General features: G+C 35.8%; 2 protein-coding genes across 2 annotated transcripts; both read right to left on the reverse strand.

Moving 5' to 3' along the window:
• Positions 1–1042: 1042 nt before the first annotated feature.
• LOC129272720 (uncharacterized) lies at positions 1043–16549 on the reverse strand. Its single transcript, XM_054909832.2, has 7 exons — positions 16296–16549; positions 14109–14375; positions 8752–8856; positions 5808–8041; positions 4118–4414; positions 3139–3270; positions 1043–1799 (listed from the first exon to the last, which is right to left on the reverse strand). Exons 4-7 carry the CDS (start codon positions 5908–5910, stop codon positions 1501–1503), a joined length of 831 nt encoding a protein of 276 aa, XP_054765807.2. The 5' UTR covers positions 5911–8041; positions 8752–8856; positions 14109–14375; positions 16296–16549; the 3' UTR covers positions 1043–1500.
• Positions 16550–19886: 3337 nt separating this feature from the next.
• LOC129254397 (uncharacterized) lies at positions 19887–26281 on the reverse strand. Its single transcript, XM_054892862.2, has one exon. The coding sequence runs from the start codon at positions 25171–25173 to the stop codon at positions 23647–23649; it is 1527 nt and encodes a 508-aa protein (XP_054748837.2). The 5' UTR covers positions 25174–26281; the 3' UTR covers positions 19887–23646.
• Positions 26282–27099: the final 818 nt, after the last annotated feature.

Here is a 27099-nt window from a genome sequence, read left to right on the forward strand (position 1 = left end):
AAACGAACGTGTGGGTTTGTGGGTACGTCTGTGTGTGCGTGAATAGAGAGAAGAGCGATGGGGGACAAGAGAAAAAAAGTCCGATGTGAGTACGAGAAGGTGAGAAGAGAGAGTGAGGTGGATCACCTTAAGTACAGGATAGTATATCATATATAATGCATTTATGTATATACTGATACAAGGTTAAGCCGAAAATCTGGAAAATGCATAAGAGGAAAATCTTACCTGCATTGCCCGAGAGTTTTTTTTTTCAAAGTTGGATAAAAAGAAGAGTCAAAGGACAAAGTGGAAATCAGTATTCTATCGATGTTTCGTTTTAAAGGAGTTTTTGTGTGATGGCGCTGTTGACGAAATATATCTGGTTGTGATGAAAATCATCGATGTAAATTAAACCTCTTTTAATGTCTTGCAGAGCTCGATCTCGGAACTTCGAGTCTGAGAGAAAACAATATTGTTGATGAGATTGCCATAGATCAAACATTATGATACGAAAGATGAATTCAACATAAGTGTTAAACTTTTTTTTTTCATGGCTAATATCCTCAAGTAGAATAGACATATATCTGAACTGCAAATTGTGATAGATGATGGATTGTATATATACACATGATTTTTTTTATGCTGCCCCCTCTCCCATTCCCTTTCTTTACCCCCATCTCTCTCTCTCTCTATTTCTCTCTTTCCTCCCCTCCCCTCCTCTCCCCCTCCAAGCCCCTTCTCTTCCAGTCTTTCTAACTTCCGCGTTTCACTATGTAAGGGAGACAGATGGACTGGAATGTGTGTGTGTGTGTGGGGGGGGGGTGTTGGGGGTTTGAGAAAGTGGGGGTGAGATGGCATGTGTGTGAGTGCGTGCATGTACTGTATGTGCGTGTTTGTTAGCCATATTCCCTCAAATGTCCCCATCATGATTTACATAGTTCGCTCCAGATAGCCTCTCTTCCATTCTGCCTTCCGTACTCTGCAATACGACAATCGATTTAATTATGTGTTCTAGATTCCAGTAGCAAACTAGGTCAATAATTGCAACCTCCTGACGAACAGCTGTTTATCATTTTTAGTTTATTAATCTTCAAAGAATTTGCGCATCATTTCAGGATGGTGAAAGTAAATCATGTCAAATTTCCAAAATGTTTCAAAATATATGTTCCTTATGGGTTTTGTATTTGTATATACAAGAATCCATGCCCATGCATTAGCAATGATTGAATGGGCATGCATGCCATACTATCAATAACTGTAAATATCTGAATGATGTGGCTTACTCGAATTAGAAATTAAATCGCGAGGGCTAAAACCTGTTTACAGTGGAGTGTTGAAAAATCAAATATTTCTAGTTGCCAAGACCTAAACAAACTATTACAATCAACACTTTGATTGTAGGCATCAATGGAAAGACAACTAGTCTGTACACAACTAAAAAGATATGGTTATGAATTAGTGATAGGCAAGACAATTAGACTAGATCTAAACTGTCAATCGATTGAGTTTCTATGAAACAGACTATCCTTTAACAACAAAATATTTACACCCTTTCTCATAGCGCATATCCCCACTGTCTGCCCCCATCAGCTCACAACGCCCCTCCCACGACTGTCCCGGAGGCTGGATGAAGTTGAAGGAGTAGCATCCTCTCCAATGATTGCAAGCCGCGCCACATTGTACCCCACTCCTGACACCAAAAGGTTCCTTAATTGGTGTACTCGATTGACACCAGTCCTGCAACGCAACACCCGTCGAAGTGTCGTGCTTGATGACGTAGGTTTGAGAAAAGGATGAGATGGCGTGTTCAGTAGCCGGTACTGCAAACAAAGAGAGAACAATGAATGTAGAAGACAAGTCAGTAATTAATCACTTCTGAATAACTATTAGCATATTGAATTTACAGATGAATGGAATGCAAACATTGGTTAATTGATGATCTTAAATATAACAAAATATTCCCAACATTTCGTTTAAAATGGAACTGGCCCCCTTTTTGAGCCAGTGGTGGATATAAACCTTAGAAGTGTATTAAAGCTGCATTTTGGAGATGTGATAAATATAAATGCACCAATGAAAAATTGGTAGATCTACATAAAACAACATCTTAGTAAATAAAGAGGCTTTAATAGGAGGAAATTATAATTTGTAAACACATTTTCGGCATCACTCCTATGTGTTTAAGATCGCATGCTCGATCTGTTATGAAAACCATAAGTCAGAAAAAAATTGGAACCAGTGGGATTCGAACCTGCCATCGACTGCTTTCGGGCAGCGACTTAACCACCAGGCTATTCTTGTTCATGGCTAAATGGGTTGATGGCAATGATTTGAATTCCAGTTCAGCGTGATTTAGCTTGAACCAGAATGAACCTGAAACTGGGTCCAATTTTCATTGCAGATCGAGCTTACGATTTTAAACATAGTAATGCCGAATATTAAACAAGATCTTATTACACTGACAGTCTGACTTGGCATCGATGCGCGAAATTGACCAACTATCGCCGTGTGCAAAGGCCAAATATGCATGCGCATTCTATTCGAAAGATCAATGACCAATTCTGCCAAACCTTCGTATGGTAACTTGATAACATAAACAGCAGACCTATGAATGTTACCTATTCTGAATCTTGACAGCCTCCTTAAACGTAATTCCTCAGAAGTATTCGTCACCTTAAATGTTTATCATTGCATTGTAATGCGTTAGTCCTCAATCCGTTACGGCGTATATAGATAAAGCGTATTTTAGTGAATGTATTTTACGATTTTACATGCAAATTCCAGGATCTAATGTTTATTAGATCCTATTTATTCTCATATAGAATCATTAATTTTATTTAAAAGAAGTTTGAAATAAACCTTTTTTTTTATAATAAAGCTATACCGAGAGAGGGGGTTAGATATGTTCAAACTTAAACATTTTAATTTCCACAAAGAATCAAGAAATATTATGTTTCACGACCAACAAAAATGAAAATAAAACGAAATAGAATTTAAAGGAAGAGTAAATCATTATATTTCAAAATATATCAAAAATTATTATTTTGTATAATATGAAGTAAATAAATATTTTAAAAAGTTTTACTCCATCCGCCATGTATGCACTCCTCAAAAATGTGGGCTCATTATAATATTGTATAACGTGACAAATCAACTTACGTTCACATACAGTATGTCCTTTGAATTTTTCTTTTTGTTGCACCCACCCACTGGTCGGATTCTGGATATTCATTGTGGCGCCATTTTGTTTATCCGCTGACTTATTTTCATCAGGATTTCCAGGACTCCAATCTGAAACAGCAGAAAAAAGAATGAGAGAAAATGAAAGAATGGACGACTTCTTGAAAATGAATGTAGGCCAGACATATAACATCACAAGAATGTTCTCTTTGCTACCCTTCGCATTGTTTTTAGTCAATTATTTGAGAACCCACCGATGACCTCTTTTAAAAGAAATGTGAATACTTCGATCTGTACAAAAGCATCTAATGAAAAGGGATTACAAAATATTATTAACCTGAAGTTTAAGCACTCAATCTCCCTCAGTACCGTCTATCACTGGCCATTAATATGACTATATCATGTGCATGTACATATTGATGTACGTTGGTGATGTTACGTAAATAACGAGTTCATATTATGTTGTGTATAAGGACATTAATGCTTCTCTTTAATTATAGTGCACACTTAAAATGTTGGGCAACATTACTGTCCACTGTGTTGGGTTATGTATATATGTTTGTAAAAAATATATATATTCCGTGCAATTATTATCCAATTGAGCAAGTTTATTACCTAAATATTAGTTTTATTACCCAATTTGGGCAGATTTTAACCAATAGTTGTGTGGACAGTATGTTGCCCAGGGTTGGTTAAAAGTTGAGCTGAAAATTGTCGCGAATAAAAAAATATAAAAGGTCTCATTTCCACAATCAAAACAGATACATTATTTGTAAGTAAATTGCATGCTTCTTGTATGAGCATTTTTTTTACACAGCAGCTTTCTTCCTTATCTACCGGATAAGTATTGATTAAATCTTTTCCATGGTAAGCCTGCATGATATGTAGCTTTCTCACAAACATCTTTCTCGGTTTATTGACCTCATTTGTTTTAAGCAGCTGATGTGATTGGACTTACTCTTGTAAGTTAAGACCTCATTCTCATGGTAACAAATAAACGTAGCGTTCGTTTCAAGATCAGAACATCCTATCCAAATTTCAGAATCAGCCACTGCAGATTGGTAGATGGACTGCATCACAATCTCCTCTTCCACAGATGAGGGAACAAAGAGATAAGAGCCACCAGGTAATGAAGGTTCCTCACATGCTACCTGGGCCTCGGCCCATTTCATTGTGCTCCCATCGGCCAGTAGCTTATAACAGCGGTTGGAGTCGGGTGAGGGGTGTGCCCACCCATCTGGGCACGCATACGTGACTGCATAGAAAATTGATAGAATTAGATAGTTATTTGATATCCGCACGGTTCAAATTCTGATTTGAAACCAGATTATCGAGATATATTGATTTGGCCTTAGATTTGTTTAGGTACTTAATTTACTATAGTAGTCATAATATCAAATGATTTATCGAATTCATGATTTGCATAATAAAACAAGAGAAGTCAGAACATTATCTTAAATGTATGTTTAATGTTTAAAGAATTGATTCGGTTATGAACTTCATCTGTGATGAACCCAAATTTATGAATTCCGCATAATTTGCAAAATAATCATTACCATGAGGTTGTATAAATAAGATGCATACCGGAAACAATATTTGGTTAATTCTTTTTCCGATCTGGCAGACAATAACAACACTGAAAATTCAAAGACAAAGCAAATTTAACAGAGGAATAGTCAAACGATATAAGAATATACAACAAAAACAACAACGACGATGACGATTTACGTGATGTTTACCATGAGTGCTGCGCATAATTGTATAAAAGTATTTCAAACCAAAGATGAAGATATCTCAGTGATAATAAGAATGATATTCAACAAATAATAATTTTTAGTAGCTTTTCTTATCGTTATTATTACTCTCAATAGATTCCAAATATGTATCGGTTATTAGTCTCCAGAATAGGTAGAGACCGGCATGAGTCCTGTGGGAAGACAAAATGACACGAAAAGGGTACAGATTGACTTAAATTATTAAGGCCTTTTAAGTGAACTAAAATCACTGATGAAATCGTATAAAAGAGTTATCAAGGGATGATATATATTTAGAAAGTACGCAATACTAAAAATAATGATTAACCTTTATTGCAATATTTTAACTTATATCCGGAGAACAGGGGCGTGTACCACCTTCTGCGCCTGGTGAAATCATTCATTGTCTCCCCCTTTTTAGAGAGACTTATTTTGTTTTCTCGGGGGGGGGGGGGATGGGGTCGGTAGGAGTCCGAACCCATTTTGCCTTTGATCGTCGAATGAATAAAGAAAAGAATCATTAAAGAAATGAGGTGTCCACCTCTGAGTTTAAGACAAGCAGGAAGGCATCCAAAGGGTCGTAATAAAATTGATTTTTTTTCGTTGAATCACTAAGTGCGAAACATGTCAGTTTGGATATAGATCTACTTTCTAGATGTTCATGTCATACACTAAAAAAACTAAATAAATTGGTTTAACATCTTCCCTACGTTAGCGATCGATGAAAGAAAGTCTGACACCTTTCATTACCAAACAAATTCCTTTGATAATTCATGATGAAATCGTTTCAATTTCCACTCTCACATTTACAAGATTCAAGATTGAATCAATCGATTGCACAGGATGAAACTAGCAATTAAATATTTCACATTTTTTAATCTGAAGTGTACTTACATTGAGCAGGATAAGAGGTTGCTCCAGGCGAAGAGACGAGCAAGATGAAAATGAGCAAGGCCGGTTTCTCTTTCCCCTTGTATTCCGTGACCATTATGGTCATTCGCAAATTCCACACACACAAACAAATTGATTTCTTATCGATCTAGTACAGTCTGAATAATCAGGAATAGTGTTTTAATGTTCTGATGAGTGGAATAAAGTCACACACAAAATATCTCAGACGTTTCGATTCGGACTCCTCTGAATTTTCCCTCTGCAGAAATCGAAGACATTACAGATCAACGTCCGGTCAACGATTCTAGTTATCAGCAATGGTCAATGGGGCTGTCATCCGAATTCCAATGCTTTTCATTGACCTGATTGGACCATAATCAGATCATAGTATTGCCCATTATCAGCAAAGCAAGAACTCACATTGATACTGATAGTGAAAAATAACGATTTTAGACCTAAAAAATAGAACACTACTGTCCATTTCCGGGGTCCATAATAATAATCGCGTCCTAATTCATTGTCTCCCAAGAAAGACACTTGCGGATCTCATTGTGTTTAGGAGCTGCCAAACGGAAGGTCATTACCTTAAATTCAATATCAATGCTTTACTCTCGATTATTAAAAAACTGGATGATTCAAAACAGGTTTTAATTTGTGTTAAGTATTCAGAGACCACATCTGGAAGAAGGAGGTCAGGAAATAGCATCTCGCTGGATTTGGAATTTTATGTCTGATATTTTGATCCAAATTATATGAATCAAGGTTGAAGATAGTCTTGCGCAGAATGGTTGACATTTTTTTTAAATCTGGGTTCCTTGTTTTTTGTTCCGTAAATTTATTAAATCCGACAAAGAAAGGAAAGAGTGACCGAAATAATATCCGATAACATACAGCAATTACATCCGATAAATTATAAAATTTTGTGAAATATCTTTTGACTAGAATTATGACTCCGTTGCAGGTAAAAAAAGTATGACCATTGCCCGTACAAAGACTACATCGAAAATACAGACGCATGCATTAATCAAACAAAAATGACAAGACAATGATTTACAATTCCCAACGGAAAGTGTCATTAAGTGGAGCTGAAAGCAGAATTTATTATTGCTATCTCAACTATTCTGCTATGAAACGGATGACTGTAAATTTGCTTAATCATAAATTATCAAAATAATATGACTCTCGATAAGCAGGTCCATTTATTTTATTTTCTTTCCTCATCCGTTTAACAAAGAAAGTTCTATATGCTAGAAACAAATTGTGCATAGATTATATAATTTTCCCTTTTTTATGTCACTAATGATATCAAATTTGTACGTAATTTTTGCCTGAAATAACGAACTGTAGTGTTAATTACGATAATAATGGTCATGATGAAAATAATTATAACACCTATAATTATGATGACGATAATAATCATGGGGATATTCATAATCTATCAATTATATTTTACCTTCCCCTCTCCCTCGCACACGCACACATCCTTGTCAACCCAACACTAATACACAAACCTTTGCAATTTAACAATTATTGGGGACTCCAATATTGTCAATCGCCAAAGTGGGGACATGCGCGGTCTCATACACTCAAAATGTCAAATTAAATCCACTAATCGGGCTCATGTTTGGACATATATATTTACTATATGTTCGCTCACCTTGATGCTTAATTCCTACTCCCCTACACATCCTAGTTGAGTTTGATTGGCCTAACAAAAGAATCTTTAGTTTTTACACATCATTAGTTTACGAAATGAAGTGGATCGAAATTAATTTAGGAATTGGATGGCATGGTTATCTGAACCGAGGACGTCCCCGGTTTATATGTAAAATGTAGGAAAATGTCTCCAGAAGTAGGTATAATTATAAACTCACAAACTCGAGCTTAATATCATTATCAACACCGTCAGTTCAATATCTACGATATGCATTACAATGTTTTATTGAGAAGAGTGTAATGGCGACATCTAATCTTGGTTGTCATCATGCCATTTTCTTCTCTGAACAGTTCACAGCGCCCTCTGTCCCCGTCCAAGGAGTCCTTGGTGAAGTCGAATGAAGAGCATCTGGTATCATGCATACAGATCACTCCACACCGCCTGGCATTCTTGAGCGAACCACTCACCCAGAGGGGTTGAGCCATCATGCAGTCATTGGGAGATGGCGACGCGACGTAAGTATGAGAACGAAACGTTTGAGTTACAGTAGGCATGGAAGGCGTCACTGTCACATTTGGTACTATTAAAGAAATAAAAAAATAAGGTGTTATGATCACTAGTCTATTGACTCTTCGTTATTTTGTTAAGACTACGTCCCTAGGAAGGTATCTTAAAACACTTGATCCCACTTAGTCTTGCTTGAAAAACAATTAGGACTCTACCATATTTATTTCAACATTCAGGTAAAACGTTTATCCACAACAAACAGGCTTCTCATAAATATAAATATGATGATAGAAATTTTAATATAAATCATTAGATTTATCGTGTGATAGGAATATACTTCGGGATACCCATTTCATTACCCGTTTCATTTCATATAACAGTCTTGAATGTCTCAGATGAGAAAAAAGTAATATAAATGCAACATTGTGCAATTAATTCATCAAGGGTGTAATAAAATTAATTTAAAACATATCAGGGGGGGGTGTTCCACAAAGAGTAAGGTGTAAGTTAAAGTCATGTAGTGTTGACACACACATGATAATTATGTAACACGCAATCTCATGGATTAATACGAAGTACCGCGCGTCCTGTTTGACCAATGCGGTGCTACCTTCTATACGGCACACAGCAAGACATTTCGGTGCGAAACTATGTCATACTAAAACTCTGTGAAACAGCCCCCCCCCCCCCAACCATGGGTTGTATCTAGCACAATGCATCAATAGGAATCAAACTAAATTTGATCTGTATAGGGGACCGTTACTTTGACTTATCGAAACTTACATTCACACAAAACACCCCGATTGTCTTTTTTCAGTTCCCAACCAGCAGTCCTCATACAAATCCCATTTTCCTCTCTGTCTTCTGTTGATGTTCCTGGTTTCCAATCTGAACAATAAACGAAAGTACATCCATTGGAGAAAAAAATCAATTTAGAAGAGACTATATGCGATAGCTCAGTCAGGAGAGAGGGGGTTCCGGATTCCATTGATCCGAGTTCCATTCCCATTTGGAGCGCTAGTGCCCTTTGGTAAGGTATTAATCCTCATGACCATGTCCCTCGGAGAGGACCTTAAGCCGACGCGTCGGTCCTCTGGTTACGTGCTTACAAGCATTCACGTTTTTTAGCAATAAGGTTTAAAAAAATCAGCATCTTGGTATCGGGTCTGCAAGTGTTTTGGGAGATCCTCCATTAGCTTATGGTTAGGAAGAATGCGTTCGATTGCCGGTTTAGAACAATTATACGCCAACAATACTCAATTGACCGCCATGCAGTTGACCATGTCTTACACACGCTCTCTTTTCTTTCATCTTCTTCCGTTTTTGAAATATATTAAATTCAAAGTATCATATTTTTGAGCGAGGAAGGTGTGGAAGAAATATTCATAAGCCATGGACCTAATACAAGACTAGCTTGGGGCACCAATTAGTTTTCATGACAGCAATAGTAACCGGCAAGGGGGGTGAGAAATAAACTAGCCTCAGAAAAAAGATAGTTTGCAACTGTAAGATGTAGGCCTAAGTTGTAGAAAATATTCATAATGAGGAAGTGAGATAATACACTCGTAAAACTTCATATTCTTTCATCTTTGTCACGGTAAAAAGTTTATACTTCCATCAGTGGCGTAATAAACTTAAACTTAACATGGCGCCTATAGGGGCAAAATAATAGAAAGCTGCACACTCCAAGCTCCGCTTTTTAGCAGCTTCCTCCGTTCCCAACTTGCAAATATGAAAATCTCGACTTAATATACTTATAAATTTTCTTCGTTTATTGCTTATATATATATATATATATATATATATTTATATATATATATATATATATATAAAGCCTATATATATATATATATATATATATATATATATATATGTATGTGTGTGTGTGGGTGCGTGTGTGTATTGCATGGAATAAAACATTATTATTGAATAAAACATTACTTATTGAAAGCACTCAATTTTTTTGGTTTTGGGGAGTCATTTTGTTCTTGGGTGAAAATACTATATAAGAATATAAGTAGTTGTGTTATGAATGGAGGGTATTCCACCGGTTACTTTAATGTAGAAAGGGGGGTCAGACAAGGTGACCCACTGTCGCCCTATTTGTTTTTGATTGCAATAGAATTACTGGCGCATGAAATAAGAAGAGACAAAATTATTAAAGGGATAAGTTTGGGGGAGCATGAAATAAGACAGGTATTGTATGCCGATGATATGACAATCTTTTTGAAAGACATGGATTCAATAAAAAGGTTGCATTATATTTTTGAAGAATTTGAAAAAGTCAGTGGCTTAAAGGTAAATATGGACAAGACACATTTTATGTACATGGGTAAGGAAAATGGAAAAACAAATGACCCTGTATATGTATTTGGAAAATATGTTAGGGAAGTTAAAATTTTAGGAGTAATATTTTCAGTTGATTTTAGATTAAAAGATGATCTGAACTATAAAGAAATATTAAGTAAAATAAAAAAGCTTTTAGGTTGGTGGAAACAACGAGACTTGACTATTATGGGAAAAATACATTTATTGAAAACATATGCATTGACAAAGATAAATTATGTTTCATCCATCCTTGTTGTCCCCTCATGGGTGTATATAGAAATCGAGAAATTATCATTTGATTTTATATGGGGAGGGAAAGATCGTATTAAAAGAAAAATTATGTATCAGAACTATAATTGTGGTGGGGTTAAAATGATAAATTTTAAAATATTTGTTAGAACGCAGCGTATAATGTGGGTAAAAAGACTTTTGTATGGAGAAAAAAATCTGGGGTGGAAGTTATTTTTTGATTATTCCCTAAGTTCAGTTGGAGGAAGGTTAATTTTTCTATGTGATTATGAAATGAAAAAGATAAAAAGTAAGTTGAATATTCCATCTTATTATTTGGAAATGCTAGATGCTTGGCAAGAGATTGATAATTTAAGGCATTTCAATGGTTCTAAAAATCCAATCATTTTCAATAATAAGAATATTTGTATAAAAAATAAGATGATATTTGATAAAGATTTATTAGAACGAGGGTTAATTAAGGTTGAACATATCATTGACAATGGACATGTTAAACCGGTCGCATACTTTTTGAATCTTGGTATGGGAAGTGATCTTTTGTTTACCATAGGTGAAATATATCATGCAATTCCAAGTGATTGGAGAAATGATTTAGGTTCGATACAGTTTTGTGAGATAGACTTAATTAATTTTAATATAAACTTGCTTCTGTTCGGGAGGGAAATTAGCTTTAAGGAGGTACCATCAAGAAAAATATATGAATATTTTATTAAAGAACTGCAAAAGTCATATGATTTACAGATAAGAGATGGAGAAAATAATTATAATTATACAGAGAAAGAAATTGGTGAATGTTTTTTTAGACCAAGAATAACATTATTAATTGGAAGACATAGGGAATTTCAATTTAAGCTTCTGCATGGGGCAATTTACACTAGAGTTAATTTGTTTAGATTTGGATTTGTTGAAGATAATCTCTGTTCGTACTGTAAACGGTAAAACAGAAACATATTCACATATATTTTTGTCTTGCTTAAAGGTCAAACTGATATGGGAAACTTTGATACAGCGATTTGAATTAGATGAAATAAAGGACTTGAAATGGCGGGATATATTTGTTGGTTTGTCAGGCAATACAAATAGAATAAAAAGTTGTAATACTATTATCTTTATGGTAAAATATATATTATTTATATTTAGAAAGGAGGGGGTATTACCAACCATTGACGATATACATAAACTTATTTTAGAATATAAGGATCAAGAAAAGAAAATAGCTATTAAAATGGGGAAATTAGGGCGGCACTTGCAAAAATGGGAAACAGTAAAATTGTGTTAAGGTTAAGTTGTAAGTCTTTATTTACTTTCAATATATGTAATGCTTCTCCCGTGAGCTTGTTATATTCAAAATTGTTTATCGTATTGTTTTGTACGTTTAAACATGATTTATTTATGATGAGTGTGGGCAGATCTTCTGGACAGTGGTGTGTTGTGTGTGTGTGGTGTGTATGTGTGTGTGTTTGTGTGTGTGTTGGGGCGGGGGGAGGGAGGGGGAGGGGGAAGTTTTGGTCTTTAAGTTTTTTTTTATAATAACTGATTTCATTGTTTTCTTTAAGATATATATGATTCATGATTTTATTAAGTTAGTGAAAAAAAAAGTGAAAATATGAAATGTCAAGTATTATATGTGATTTGAAATGTTAATTTGAAATGTTATGTATTTTTTTTTGTTCATGAAATCAGAATAAAAACATTATTAAAAAAAAAAAAAAAAATTATTGTGAATGTTGGAAATGAAAATAAACGAAATTAATGAAAAACTACGAGCGAGCGAAAATTTGTCTATAAATGCATTTGGCCCACAAGCAGTTGGTCTACTCTTAAGATTTACTACCCAAAAGGCAAGACCCTTGGTCTACTATAAATTTGGCGCATGAGATCGTCGTTCATTGTGACGACGTTGATCCCGATTTCTTATACGCTGAAAGTTCGAATGACTCCCGGTATCATATTGTTCTGATGAAATGAATGATAAGTTTGGAAATAAAGGTTTCCAAGTTGCGACAAAATTTCAAGCATCCAATTCAATGCTAGGAGCCTTAATTTCAAACTCTATAGATAGCATTACCTTCTTTAATTTTATATTTAACATAATTGCTAATCCGAAATATGGCGAAGCTTTGGCAATCCTCTCTTGTCGATAGGCCAAATTAACAATAGGACACATTGCAGAGGTGGTGTTGGAATGTATATGTCCATGAATCGTTCGTCTTTATTCAGAACGCAAGGACAAAACCCTTAGTGAGACGACATGGATTTCTTTGTTAATGGAACTCGACCAGTCTTCAGGTAAAAAATCAGGTTGTGGGCGCGTCGTGGTCTAGTGGTTCTGAGTTCTGACTCTCGCATTTCACACAGAGGGTCGTGGGTTCGAATCCTATAATAGCCATGGTGTGTTTTCCTTCAGCAATCAATTTATCCACACTGTGGTGCACTCGACCCAGGTGAGGTGAATGGGTACCCGGCAGGATCAATTCCTTGAATGCAGGAGCGCTGAAAGGCAGCTCGAGCTAAAGTCGAGGTAGTAATAACAATAATAATAATGCGCCTTGGAATAGATTGCTTCTAGTTTGATGTCGCTACACAAATGCCTATTATTATTATCATTTTTATTATTGTTAGAAATATAATCACTGGGTCCTTATATATATTATGCCCCATAATTGGACATGAATTCGTTTCTTTTCTTTTTTAGATCTTCGAATCTCCTGATCCGAATATCCATAAAAACGAAAGGACATTATTTGTGACTGTGAGTGACCTAAATGTTGATATTCCAAAACATGACTCCAGTTCTCAAGTTAAAAAAAGGAAACTGTTTGTAAAGTATTTTTTCCTCCCTTTAATCCATAGACCTACTACAATTTCGTCATCAAGTGCCGCTACGGTCACAGAAAATGTTTTGACAAACCAATTTTTATCTGGCACTGCACAGTGGCTGCCGGACCCATACGATCAATGGGGAAAAATTCAGAGTATTTCTGTTTTAGATTTCCGTTTCGAACATTGAAATATGGATTTTAATTTTTTTAAATATCGTTTAATGATATTCCATATGACCAATAAAGAATGTCAACATAATCAAACAAGTAAATTCGATGAAGCCTCGAAGAGCTTTCATATCTTATAATATAGCAAAATGAAAAGAAAAAGACTAAATGGAAAATTCATATTAAGAACAAGTTTTACACATATATGATGCCAATCTTGGTTTAAGGCCAAATTGAATATAATAGCAATTTTCTATCGAAAGTTTAAAAAAATTAAACTCAAGTCGTGGACGATTGATGATTTACTGCAGACTATACGATATAACAATAATTTATAGGCCTATACAAAGCTTATCCCGGCAACTACAAGAAATTAAATAAGATTATCTTTAACAAGCAAACTCATTAAAACGTCAGGCAAAGAAATATTACTGTAAGCATGATAAATCCAATTTGACGAATGCAAGAACAATGTCAATCGCATGTTTCAAGTTATCTAATCAATATGGAATAAGAAAAGAAAATCAACCACAAAATGCTCATTTGGATCGCTAAATTTTAGCAAGCACTTACTGTGATATTGAAAATCCTGGTTCTCGTGGTAGCATCTGAAACCCGAGTTTTCACTGCTCGCCCAACAGCCGATGTAAAAGCCTTCGTCTGAACTTGTTGGGAATAGACCATGAATCAAACCCTCTTCCTCTTGAGATGAAGGTACAAACAGATACGATCCAGTGGGGTCTTGGATCTGGTCACAGGCGGTTCTTGCAGTTTCATATTTATATTCCTCAGGTAGTAGCGTATAGCAACTATTAGAATTTGGATGGCATTTGAAGTTTGCTTCGAAAAAAAGAGAAAAGGGGGACTATGATATTGAATTGAGAAATCAAACACGATTTACAAATACTATAATGGAATCTGAATTTATTTATGAAAGAAGGAAAAAGGGTAATTTCAAAATCTAATTCAAATTTTAATTCAAACAAATGAGGTCTAAAAACACGCAAATCATTTTCAAATATAGACATGAAAATGAAAATTTGGAAGGCAGATAGTTGTTAAAACAACCTTTTCATTAAATTCCGTTGGTTATTACCTTTATCTGTTGCTGATGATACACAAATTTGGCCTGTAAGCACCCTATTCCATCCCGACCGCCCATTGATGAGAATGTGGCACTCGATATTGGTGTACTTTCGTGTGTATCAACGGGTCTTAAGTCGGTGTAATGCAGACCTTTCGCAAACCTCACGGACGCTAATATTAGGGTCCCCTAACACAAAAGTTAACGCTTAATCATACACTTGATTTTTAAGATTGATTGTACATTATAGTCAATAGAATCAAACGTAGAAAACTGCTCTACAATCAATGCTAAGCTTTATGTTACAGGGGGGTTACAGGCCCTACAGATCTACTTTTTGTGTGCAAAATTCTTTCCCGCAACACCCGCACCATACATGCATGTACATTACGACTGATGGCTGGAGATATTCGAAATGCAGGACCTACAATAGATTATGACATGGATAAGAAAGTGGTTTTTTAAACAAATCGAGTACATATTGAGTGAGGAAAAAGTTACTGAATTAAGGCTTAGATATAGATTCATTACAGTCCATCGAATCAATATTGCATTTAATGTGGATTATTGGTGGATCTCTGGCAATTGATTCCATGGGTCAAATCACCTCTCCAGCAGAAACCATTTCGCATGCGTTGATTATGTACACATCATGTATACGTCTGAACAAGGAGTTACTTTGGTCTGAACACGTACCAGCCGAAATTTCTTTTGTTTACTCCTACACAAACGACATGCCTATAGCACACAATGTAATGGGCATTATGTTTTACTTTCCTCAGAAATGGGGATTAGATTCAAATTCCCGGGGAACCACTTCCATTGATGAGTGGATACCAGGGACGACCATGCGGTTCCGAAAAGCACCCCAAACAAGGGAAGCAAGGCTTTTCCAGATTATGAAAATGCATCTCTTAACAAGTATTTAGCTTGTGAAACCCTATAAGTATTGGAAACATATCCTCCTTTTCAGTATTTTAAACATCGTTTTTGACACCCTTATAACGTTACATAGGCCTATACGTAACGTACTTGCCCACTCTTTCCCTTTTTACGCATGGTCGCGCCAGGTATCCACTCTTCAATTGAAGTGGGGCCCCCGGGCGGCCTCTCGAGCTCTAGTAGGAACCAAATGTGGCTTTGGAAAGTCGTCCTAAATCGGATATATCGCTGTTACCATAGTAGCAACCAGAATTTTGCACACGAAACGCAGATTGAATGTTTCCGTTCCAGATGCGAAACGAGAACAAATCTCATGTCACACAATTTGCATTGCAGGACAGAGTTTTACGACCATGACGACGGGCCCAAAAGTTTCTTCCAAAATCAACTACCGTCGCAAATTAGCGTTCGCGTTCTCCAACGAAAGGTCGGGAATATTTCTTGGTCAAACGACGGTTCAATATTGCCCCCCCCCCCTTCCATAGGGAATACTGTAACAAGAGTCAAAGTGACACAATAAATGGAGTCAAGTGACGCCTCAATGAAGTCACATATCACAAATGAGTGAGTCACATTGTTTATCCTGTGACACACTTACTTTTGTCACAGTGACACATTATGTATGCCATACATTTCGTGTGTCATGTTACATAATGGGTTTATTCAATTTGACAAGTAAGGAAAATTGATTTTATTTAAGTAGTCTAATTCCTTGGCTTTCTAAATCATCTTACCCACTGCTACGGGATAGCTGGCTGATAAAATAAACGTCAAAATCATAAAAGAACGCCTGATCATTCTTCTCGTAGAAAACGCCATTTCGATTATCCGATTATGCACAATGGTAGTCGATGTAATATTTTAGCTGATTACAAGAAGGTACTGTTGTAACGATCAAATTAATCCAGGATAAATGACTATATACTAAAACTGTACACCTATTTGCAATCGAAAGTGAGCCACTCAGACCATCATGATCGCCTAAATCACTAAAGTCAAAACTATATATATATATAAATATATTTAATGAAAAATTATATAAGATCAGAAGCGGCTCCAAGGGGGAGTAGGGACAAACCCTCCCTATGGCCTTCAAGAAAAAAGAGGAAAAGGCGGAAAGGAAGAAAAAAAAAAGAAAAAAAAAAAAGAAAAAAAAAAAAAAAGAAGGGAAAGTGTCGGAGTCATGTAAATGAATAATACCCAAAATAATCCAAACGAGAACAAATGTGACGTCACTTTTAAAACGTCTTTTGCCCCGGCCCCAATCAAAATAAACTGTCGCCTCCCTGTGAAAGATAATTGCTATTTGAGAATACCAAAATAGATTCGTCAAGGAGAGTTAAGGATGAAACTGTCACAATTTCAGGAAATTGGCTCCCTTTGATAAACGCATGCGGTTACGATGGAAAAAAATTGTAACTATTTCATTTGTTTCCAAATGAAATGATTCAAGAATTTTCGGTTTTATTATGAAATAAAATCGTAATCTTTTTGATTGATTAGAAGATAGATATAGGTATTTGAAAACTTGCGGGGATAGAGGTTTTTCGTCAGTAATATTGCTCCTCAGCATTGGAATTCTCTACCAATCCAACTTCGTGATTGTAACAACATTGAGACCTTTAAATCTGAACTTAAGACCATCTTTTCCAGCAACTTTATGAATAAAGTATGACATATTGGGGAGCCGGTGCCTTTGAATTTTTTTTTTTTTTTTTTATAACTTTGTTATTTCTTGACCATTTCTGTAATTGAGGTATCAAATTAAAGAGTAGATATTGAACTTTTTAGTCATGTGATTTTCTTTTTGAAATTCAGATACGGCCCGCCAAATGAGTTTTTGGCATCCTTTCTTCGAATTGTTTTTGCTCACTCATGCGTGAATGAGAAAAATTCTAAGTAATTCCAGATGAAAGAGGAGATTATAAGCTTTAAAATGGTAGGTCATTTGTCTATTTTATTTATGATTAAGTTATGATAAATCATCGCTAAATCTCGGTTTCGTTTTTTCTGGGACGCACTGTATAGATATATAGTTAGATAGATAAATATATAGCTAGATAAATAGATAGATAGATGATTAGTTAGATAGATAAATAGATGGATGGATAGATAGATAGATAGATAGATAGACATACTGACAGACAGACAGGAAGATAGATAGATAGATAGATAGACAGACAGACAGACAAATAGATAGATAGATAAATAGATAGATAGATAGATAGATATATAGATAGATAGATAGTTAGTTAGATAGATAAATAGATAGATAGATAAATATATAGATAGTTAGTTGGTTAGTTAGTTAGATAGATAAATAGATGGATAGATAAATAGATAGATACATATATAGATAGATAGTTAGATAGATAGATAAATTGATAGATTGACAGACAGACAGACAGATAGATAGATAGATAGATAGATAGATAGATAGATAGATAGATAGATAGATAGATAGATAGAGATAGATAGATAGATAGACAAACAGATAGATAGATAAATAGATAGACAGATGGATCGATAGATAGATAGACAGACAGATAGATAGATAGATAGATAGATAGTTAGATAGATAAATAGATACATAGATAAATAGATAGATAGATCGTTAGATATATAGATAGATAGATAGATAAATAGATATATAGATAGATAGATGCATTATGTATTAATAAATAGATAGATAGGTAGATAGAGATAGACAAGGAAACAGAGACATGGAGTATGGTGTAATGATTGGAGATTCAGTCATCTTGGGATTATATTACACCAAATGTACACTTCTTTATATGTATAGAAAAGTTTTCTATTATTTATCATTGATGAATGTATAGTCAGAAGAAAAAAAAAATTCCTAATGAAGTTCTATCACTAACGTGTATGCTATCCATTGCAAGTGTTATCACGCCAAAAATAATTATTGATTTACTATTCCCATCATCACTTTCAAAAGGAGGAGGGGTGCTCGGGCTTCGCGTTCGCATTATTGTTTTTGATGATAAAAAAATGTATTCAGAATGCCCAGATAATAGGTCTGAATCTAAAACACGCACACGCATGTTTATTGAGATACGCAGGTTAATCTATATTTAAAACGTGGTTAAAGTATTGCTTGAATTATCCAATTTCAGTTCAGAATATCAAAAGTTTTTGGCTCGTGCTTCGCGCTTGCATTAATCAATTTAGGAAGATACCCAATTACCCATCCTTTTCAAGATTTACAAAACATGAAGTTTCAAAATTTTCGGCTTGCGCTTCGCGCTCGCATCAATTGTTCAGTAATATACCTATCCTGTTCACAATTACAAAAAGTGCTTGGAATTTCCATTCTTTAGGTATGTCACAAAATTTAAGCTCGCGCTTCGAGCTCGCATTATTTGATTGTTGAAATATGTAATGTCTTCATGACTAACTGAAGGCAGTCCTTAAAAGATCCCTTTACGATCAAATAAAAACGTATATTACAAATTTCTACTCGCGCTTCGCACTCGCATAGTTGCATACACATCTTGTTCAGGGTCCCAAACATTGCCCAGAATGTTCTATTTTTAGGACAAAATACATAAAATTTCCAAAAAATGGCTCGCGCTTCGCGCTTGCACTATTTGAATAAGGCTTATGAAATAAGTATATATTCATATGTTGATTTAGGAGAATAAAGCTAAGAAGTGACCACTATTAGGACTACTCCTTCAAAGAAACAAGCAAAAATCAACTTCGAGCGGCCGATCAGGGAAAATATGGCTGAAAAAAAAAAATCCGCCCCCCCCCCCCCTATTGGCTGAGGTCCCTGTGCACACCCGCCCAACCACGCACACACACACTACAAAACAACCATGATTGTCTAAAGTTAGAATTCTCGAGATAGGTCATAGTTCAATTCTATTTGCCGTCTTCCATTCATATTCGTATTTTGGAACCAGGTAACAATAAGGATGACTTTGCTTAATCACGGGGGTATTCCTGTGTGGTACGATGTCTGTGTTTACACAAAAGCTGTTCTATCACCTTGTATGGACCAATGGTTATATGTTTTGAGAACAAACTCAAACATTCCTCGCTCATCCAATCATTTAGTAGAGACGAAGTATGCCGATGTCTTCATAATTGTGCAATAGTGGCCAATTGAAAACATTCTTTTTCCCCCATTTTCATATTTTGGAAAAGGAGGAACTTCTGACAACACTCCCAACCCAAGTTGATTACCTTGTGTGTGTTTTTTGCACTCGTGTGTTTTAGCATCGTATGGTATAACTCTGTAGTGTATACTCGAAAAGAGGAAATTATGACACTGACAACAGTGAAAATATATCACATACTTAACATTTCGTATGATGCACCGTATAAGGTGCATTTTATTTTGCATTACAGTTTGTTTTAAATGCATTATCAAAGAACATGACATATACTAGCATATAGTATCATTATGTACATGTATATCAGCATGCTCAAAAGTTTCTCAGAAATCACAAATATAATGATGATCAATAATCTGACACAGAGGACGCCGTGTATTGGAAGACACTGATTGGAACAATCGATACAATATACGAAGACGGCGAAAACAAATTAAACAAGATAAAGGCCTGCTTAAGAAAGAACTGTGTTTGAATGGTAACTCAGAAAATTAATCGCTAGTCCAAGATGTGCGCTTATAATTTGATGAAATCAAGTTGATTTTGATTTTTGGGGTTACATTTTTTATTGCAACTCTTTCATCAACATACCCCTGGGTCCCGTAACACAAAGGGTAGCGATTGGTCGTACGCTTGGTTTGTATAATTGATTGTACATTGAAGTCAATGCACATCAATCGTAAATATATTATTCTACGATGATTGCTAAACTTTGTGTACAGGCCCCTGGTCTCATTACGGTTCTGTGAGTGCTTAAAGAGAGATTAAATAAATGATTTGAAAACTTAAAACAATATTTAACCTTTATGCAGTACAATGCAATTTAATCTTACAAATTGAACATTGCTGTTTAAATTTGGACATTTTGTTAAAAAATCAAAACAATATCTGATCAGTTCATAATTATAGAAAGCCAGGTTGTATAAAGCGATTTTACTATATGTGGACCATTCAAACAAAAGAGAGAAAATAGTATAGAGAAATTCATCTATTACCAAAAAAATGATTGTAAATGAATAAAGCAATCGTACTCTAAACGTACTTCGAAATATATTTCGAACATTAGACACTTGCTACAAGATTCAATACAAGATAATTATTATCTGAACGGAAATCAATTGCGGATACCCATGAAATCTACAATCTGGATAGCTATTCACGCATCACTTTGCGGTATAGGCTTGAGAATACTCAATAAATTATCATAGGCATCCATAAATTGAGTTCCAATTGCCTTTTTAAAACATCCGGTATGTAAATATCTTAAGTGTTCAAATAATATTTGCTGTTTGTTAGGACAACTCATAATTCCATGAACTACTTATGCGAATCAGTCAGTGTTCTCCTCGTAAGACCGCGTGCACACATCAAATGCGTGGGAAAGCGACGAAGCCAGAAATTCATATCTCCTCACTGAACAATGAGAATAGCTTCACATAAAGCAAACACAATGGTCGAAAGAAAAAAAAATTATTCATGGAGTTATGAGTGCAAACAAAAGATAAATCACGGGACTCCTGATGTAGACACTGACGTAAAAAATGGAAAGCAAATAACAAAAATGAATTGGAACTACCCCGCACCTACATTTTATCACTCATTATTCTCGACAGAAAATATGGGAAAACAAGATAGTGTTTACTTAGTCCAAAATCAAATTGACTTTAATAATGAGGATCGCATTTCAATGCACTGATCATGATCTCAATTCTTATTTGAAATTAGTTTCATAAAAATGTTCCCTTTCAATATGTCTATTAATATCGGCAAGCTAATGAAATGTCTTATTTTCATAGATTTACCTTCAAATATTCAGCCATAAATAAACGTTCCATCGGGGTTCTGAAATCTGAATAACTACATAATGAAATGCAAAGACCATGAAGACGATACATCAAAATATGTGTTGGTTGTACCAAAAATTTAGATCTTTGATAATAAAAAAGGGAGACACGTATTTCCTATTTCCTTTCATTCCATAAAATTATAAATTAGGCCTATCTGCAGAATAAGCATACATTGGACTACAAATAAAAAACAGATGCCAGTCAATATGAATAACAACATTAATGGATAAAGGAAGAATTCCTTTTTTAATCGTTGGAAAGGGGTGATATTATTGTCTGTTTTTGTGCAGTTGCTTGAATAAGAAGAAAGACGTTTGGCATCGCATGTTTTTTTTTTTTTTGGTAATACCGGGTCACACTGGCAGTACTTTCAAGTTACTGCAACTGTAACACAATTCTGCTAAAAGCATGTATTATACAGCAATATAATTCACCAGACCATATATCTTAGCCTGTATTCTACATAGATTGTTGGTTATAATTAATAGATATCATCACATTGGTAAAGATTGTCTAGTTTTTCTATTGTAAAAAACGAAAGACTTTGAGAAATATTGCGATTTGTACGGAAGCTGTGAAGTTCGAAAGCACTTGAATTATAAAGGTGATAAAGCATCCATATAGAAACTTTCAATAATTATGGAGTTCATGAATACATAACTATCTATACAAGTATAATATATAAAATATAGCAAGATATACACGGTGACTAAAACATTTAATATATGTCTATTTGTTAACATACAGTAGGTAAAATGTGTCAATTTCTTAAACAAACTGTGAACAGAGACCTTTGGACTAAAAAAATTTTGATACCTTCCTTCGATATGATTATAATCCATATTTACATATGTACCAGCCAGTTTTCTAATATATCACCATGTTCGTTTCAAAGGTTTTCATTTTTAATCCAAGTTTTTATTGTTTTTATTCGATCATTAATATGTTCTTGCGCAAACAACATCGGTTTAGAACTTGAACCATGAGAGTTTCATATCTAAAGCTGTTTGTACACTCTTAAGATAGAAAAACAGATTGACATCCAATTGGGGTGAATTGGAAATTTATCTGGTTTGCTATTTTCCACTAGTCATGTGCATCGTTCATTGTAACTTCAAGAAGTTATATACGCCTGAAACACGTGAGATTAATATCCACTCGCGGCCTCCAGATTTTCTTGGAATGGTAGGATTCGGTTAGCCTGGCAAGGATATTTAAATTGAAAAATAATTTACGTGCTGTATGCACTCTAAAAAAGGCAACTGAGTCAATTATCACTACTCATAAATCGAATTTTTGGTTTTAGTTTTACATAAAAAAGACATGTAAATTAATTCGAAATGATTTGAATTCAAATGTAAATTCAGAGTTCGGTTTGGTCCCTACTTAGCGCCGATTTTGATTGATTTTTAATCTATGAAATTTCATAGAGCCTTGTTCGACTGAAGGATGAATCAACTTTAAAAAAATATCCATTCCGTCATTTATACAAAACTGTTTAGTAAGATAAAACGTTTTAGATTCTTTTTCGCTTGTTCAAAACGTACAAACGTTCATCATAATAAGTACAGCACATTAAGTGATTTCTAATAAATCATGATAATAAGGGTTTGATTTGTCTGTTCTAAACCAGAAATGATGATCATAGTACATGTCTGAGAATATGAACAAATTCAGCAGTCACAAACAAATTTAAAAGACATTGATAACAAGACAGTTTACTTGGGCAGGAAACAACATGAACATCATACATTGTGATGTATGTATAGTCTACATAACAATATTTTGCTGTTCATGTCCATACGAAATATCCATATCGGCCTGTATTTATGTGGAATAAAACACATATCTCGCAGCCATTAGTCTTTATAAAAGCAACATTAAACATAATTTTTCATGATATACTGCGTTAGCACAGTATGTACCTGAGAGTGTTTTTGATAGATTTAATAATGCTACAGGAAGCTTATTCTTGAATTGTGATACATAAAACTATTTGTTGGGAAATGAAAATAAAGGATCATAAAAATGCACAAATATTCCAAGAGTCACTATGATGATATTAAATGTTTATAGGAATATTGAAAGTTATATTGCTAGAAATAATCCTTATCAGATGCCACACTGGACTGGCTACCAATTGTCCGAGGTCCAGGTCTACTACTCCTAGGATCACTCCTAAAGCCACCACTTTGGTAGCTATATCCTGGATGATAACCAGCGGGACTCCTCATCATTGTCGGCGACACTGGACTCGCAGGCGATGACATCGGACTAAATACAGCAACATCCCCTTCCTCGTACTCCAACCAATCTCGAACTCGTTTCTCAATGTCCTCGCTTCTTAATTTCTGATCGGGAGGTCCGTTCTTTGTTTTCTTAGAATTGGTCCGTCCGCTGATGCCTGGTTTGCCACCAGTTGGTGAGAGATCGAGACCACCGAATTCTTCCTGGAGCATTTCAATGAAAATAAAGTCGGATTCGTCTCGGCTTACCCCGCTGAAGGAATCGCTGAAGAGGGTTGAGTTGCTCTCATCGGTAGAAGAGGTGTTTCCGGTGGAAGAACGGGATCGTGGCAGAGCGGGATTTTTATAGTATCGAGCACCGTTTTGCTTTTTGAAGGCATCCGGATGCTGGTGCGCATCACCAGGTGTGTTTGTAGGTTTAGGTGCCCGTTGAGGATACTGAGCCATTTCAGCTGTAGGTATAGATGCTCGAGGATCATAATGGCGCGAGATGGGTGGCTGGATTGGCCTTCCCTGGACATCCACTTTGTTTTCAGCCATCATCCTGGGACCCGGAGGTGGTGCGTAGACCATTCCTGGACCAGATCCATTGTAGACTTCCCTTGGTGAAGGATGTCCACCATGAGCTTGCGGAGGCACCGCTGTAGGATCTAGGGCAGATTGCCCTGGTGGAAAACTGACCGGTCGGTTCTGACCATGACTCCTTGCCAAACGCACTGCAGCACCTTTCGTCTTTGAGCCATCAAGAATAACAGAGTACATGGTCAATTCAGCAGCAGTTAATGATTCCGTAGGTGATGTGGGAGGGGAGAGATCAAATGAAGGACCACTCATAGCACTCTGCTGTCTGAGCATCTTGCGCTCCTGTCGCATTCGTCTTCGCTTCTGCAAGTCTTCAAACACTTCAAGGAATGTACGAAGCAACCAATATGTGATCTCACTGGCTTCCTTTTTTCGTTCACAGTGAAAGGCATGACATTCGAATAAGCTGTTCTCTGGATTGGAGTCAGTCCTGGTAATGATAGCGAACACTTTCGGATGCTGTTCATCAGCTACTCCATAGCAGATATGATGAATTGGGATCAAAACGTGTTTCTCCTTACCGAATGCTCCGTTCAAGTCCAGGAAATGGAACCCCTTTTCCGAGATCTGCAGGGCCGATTTCTTGGGCGACTTCTGTCGGTCTTTTAGCTTCATAAGGGCCTCGACAGGCTCAGAAATGTATTCTCTTCCGTACTCGCCCCTGGCTGGCATCTTACCCAGATAGTGAACGGGAAATACGGGGCACTTCTGCTCTACGGGACCTCTTCCGCTTCGGGGCAATCCGCCGCGATCCTTCTCCAAACTTTTTCGCATAATCAGATTCTTCGACGCCATTCTCCTTCGTTTAATCAACAAGAAGCTAGTGTCTAGTTCCAATGAAGTACCGTTAGTATTCCAAATGAATATGGTCCAACAAGTGTTTTCCGGAGCTGCATATTACCATTATTAAGATGGTATATCCTTTCAACATATAACTATCACCCCTCGATCGCATGGCAGAGGGCTAGAGGAGTGTGTCCTTCTAAAGCGGGAAGTCTATCGACCACAACAGGTTCATTCGGTCGATGGGTAAACTAAATCGTCACGAAACACAATGGCAAACAATTCTTTGACGTAGGCTTTATTCTTCGCTCTCACGATCCTATATGAAAGTCGTCTGACGGAGAGAAAAGGAAAATAAAGTTGAGAAGAGAAGAGAGATTGAATCCTATTGTGACGATTCACTGGTTCGTGTCCTGAACGAAATCATTTCGGGTCGTGCTATAGACAGATAAGATTATTTATATTCCAGAGGGTGGGAGGAATAAAGAATGTCATAATACCAGTAGTCATTTCATATCATAATCAACTGGACAGGAAATGGAGTGATTAAAATCAAAATATTCCTGATACACTGTCATTTAGATTTAGTTATGCTTAGTTAATTTGAAAACCCGTGATGACGGCACAATACCTAACCATTCTGCACGGTATCAGATCTGATATAAACAAATTGCGAAATCATATCAGTTCAAACATGCATGGTGTAGTAAGTCCATAGTTCTGTTTGCCATCGGGTCAAAATGATGCCTCTTTATTATCGCCTTTTACATGCAGACAACAAAATGGACCGTGTAAATACAATTGTATTTCCAATCGCCAATGGGTTGAAATCGTTGGACCTTTGCTCGAGGTACGTGTGTATTAAGTACCATCGACTTTTGAAATAAATAGACACCGACTTTAAGATCCAAGCTATATGCTGAAATTTGCTAGAATTCGTAAATGATAGCCTAACTTCGAATAACAGAAATATAGTTACTTCTATCAATTCAATCTTGCCAACTGAGAACTCCACGATTTTACTCAATGTTCATAGAAAAAGGCCTATATATATACCACTGTCTTAAGGTCTTGTAATAATAGTTTAATATGTGCGTCCAAATTGTACAGTAACAAGCTCAATGATAGGCATATCCATGTCGAACTTTGGTCTCTATCTTGGCATCTTGTTGACTCCAATATGCATAAGGCTTTTGATTGACTTACGACTTATCGAGCTCGCTTGTGATTGAGTTTGTAAAGAGACTGTGATCACAGACGTTTTGCGAAATATTTGGGTACTGAGGGTATATTATACGTCATGTATATAGTCTCTATCATAATGAATAGACCTATTATAAAAAAAAAAGTTTAATATACACACTACCCATTTTACGCGTTAACGTCATCAGTAGTTTTGATCATTATACTGCTTGCTTCACGTCAGGTACCGTATATATACGCTGGGACATACTGAATAGCTTGAGATTTTACCACCTAGCCCATTGACGAGAATCTTTCCTCCCTTAATGATTCGCTTTCTTCTTTGAGTTTCTTTTTTTACTGATTCAACTGGGGGTGGGGGACACAAAATTGATGTTAACGTAGGGGCGCCAATTCGATTTCAAACTCGGGGGATCTTAAAATAAGGGGCACCACATTGATCTTGAATTTGAGGGGCGCCAAATTGATCCAAATTTAGATATCTTGTTTTGAGGTCCTAATCTCCAATTATTTAAGCGCGCTCTTCGCTCTCGTATTGGCATACGTATCCTCTTTACATTTTTTACATATCAAACACACCTTAAAATATTGTTTTCTTTCGGGGGGGGGGCTAGATCAGCCACCGTTTGGTATACCTATATATACTCTGTGTTTTGTACGATGTTGATTTCATTTCGGCGATCGAGCAAAGAAGCACTTCGGTTTTTGTAATATTGTAGTTCGTAGCGGACAAAA

The sequence above is a fragment of the Lytechinus pictus genome, chromosome 2, assembly GCF_037042905.1.
Source record: "Lytechinus pictus isolate F3 Inbred chromosome 2, Lp3.0, whole genome shotgun sequence".
Lineage (NCBI taxonomy): Eukaryota > Metazoa > Echinodermata > Echinoidea > Temnopleuroida > Toxopneustidae > Lytechinus > Lytechinus pictus.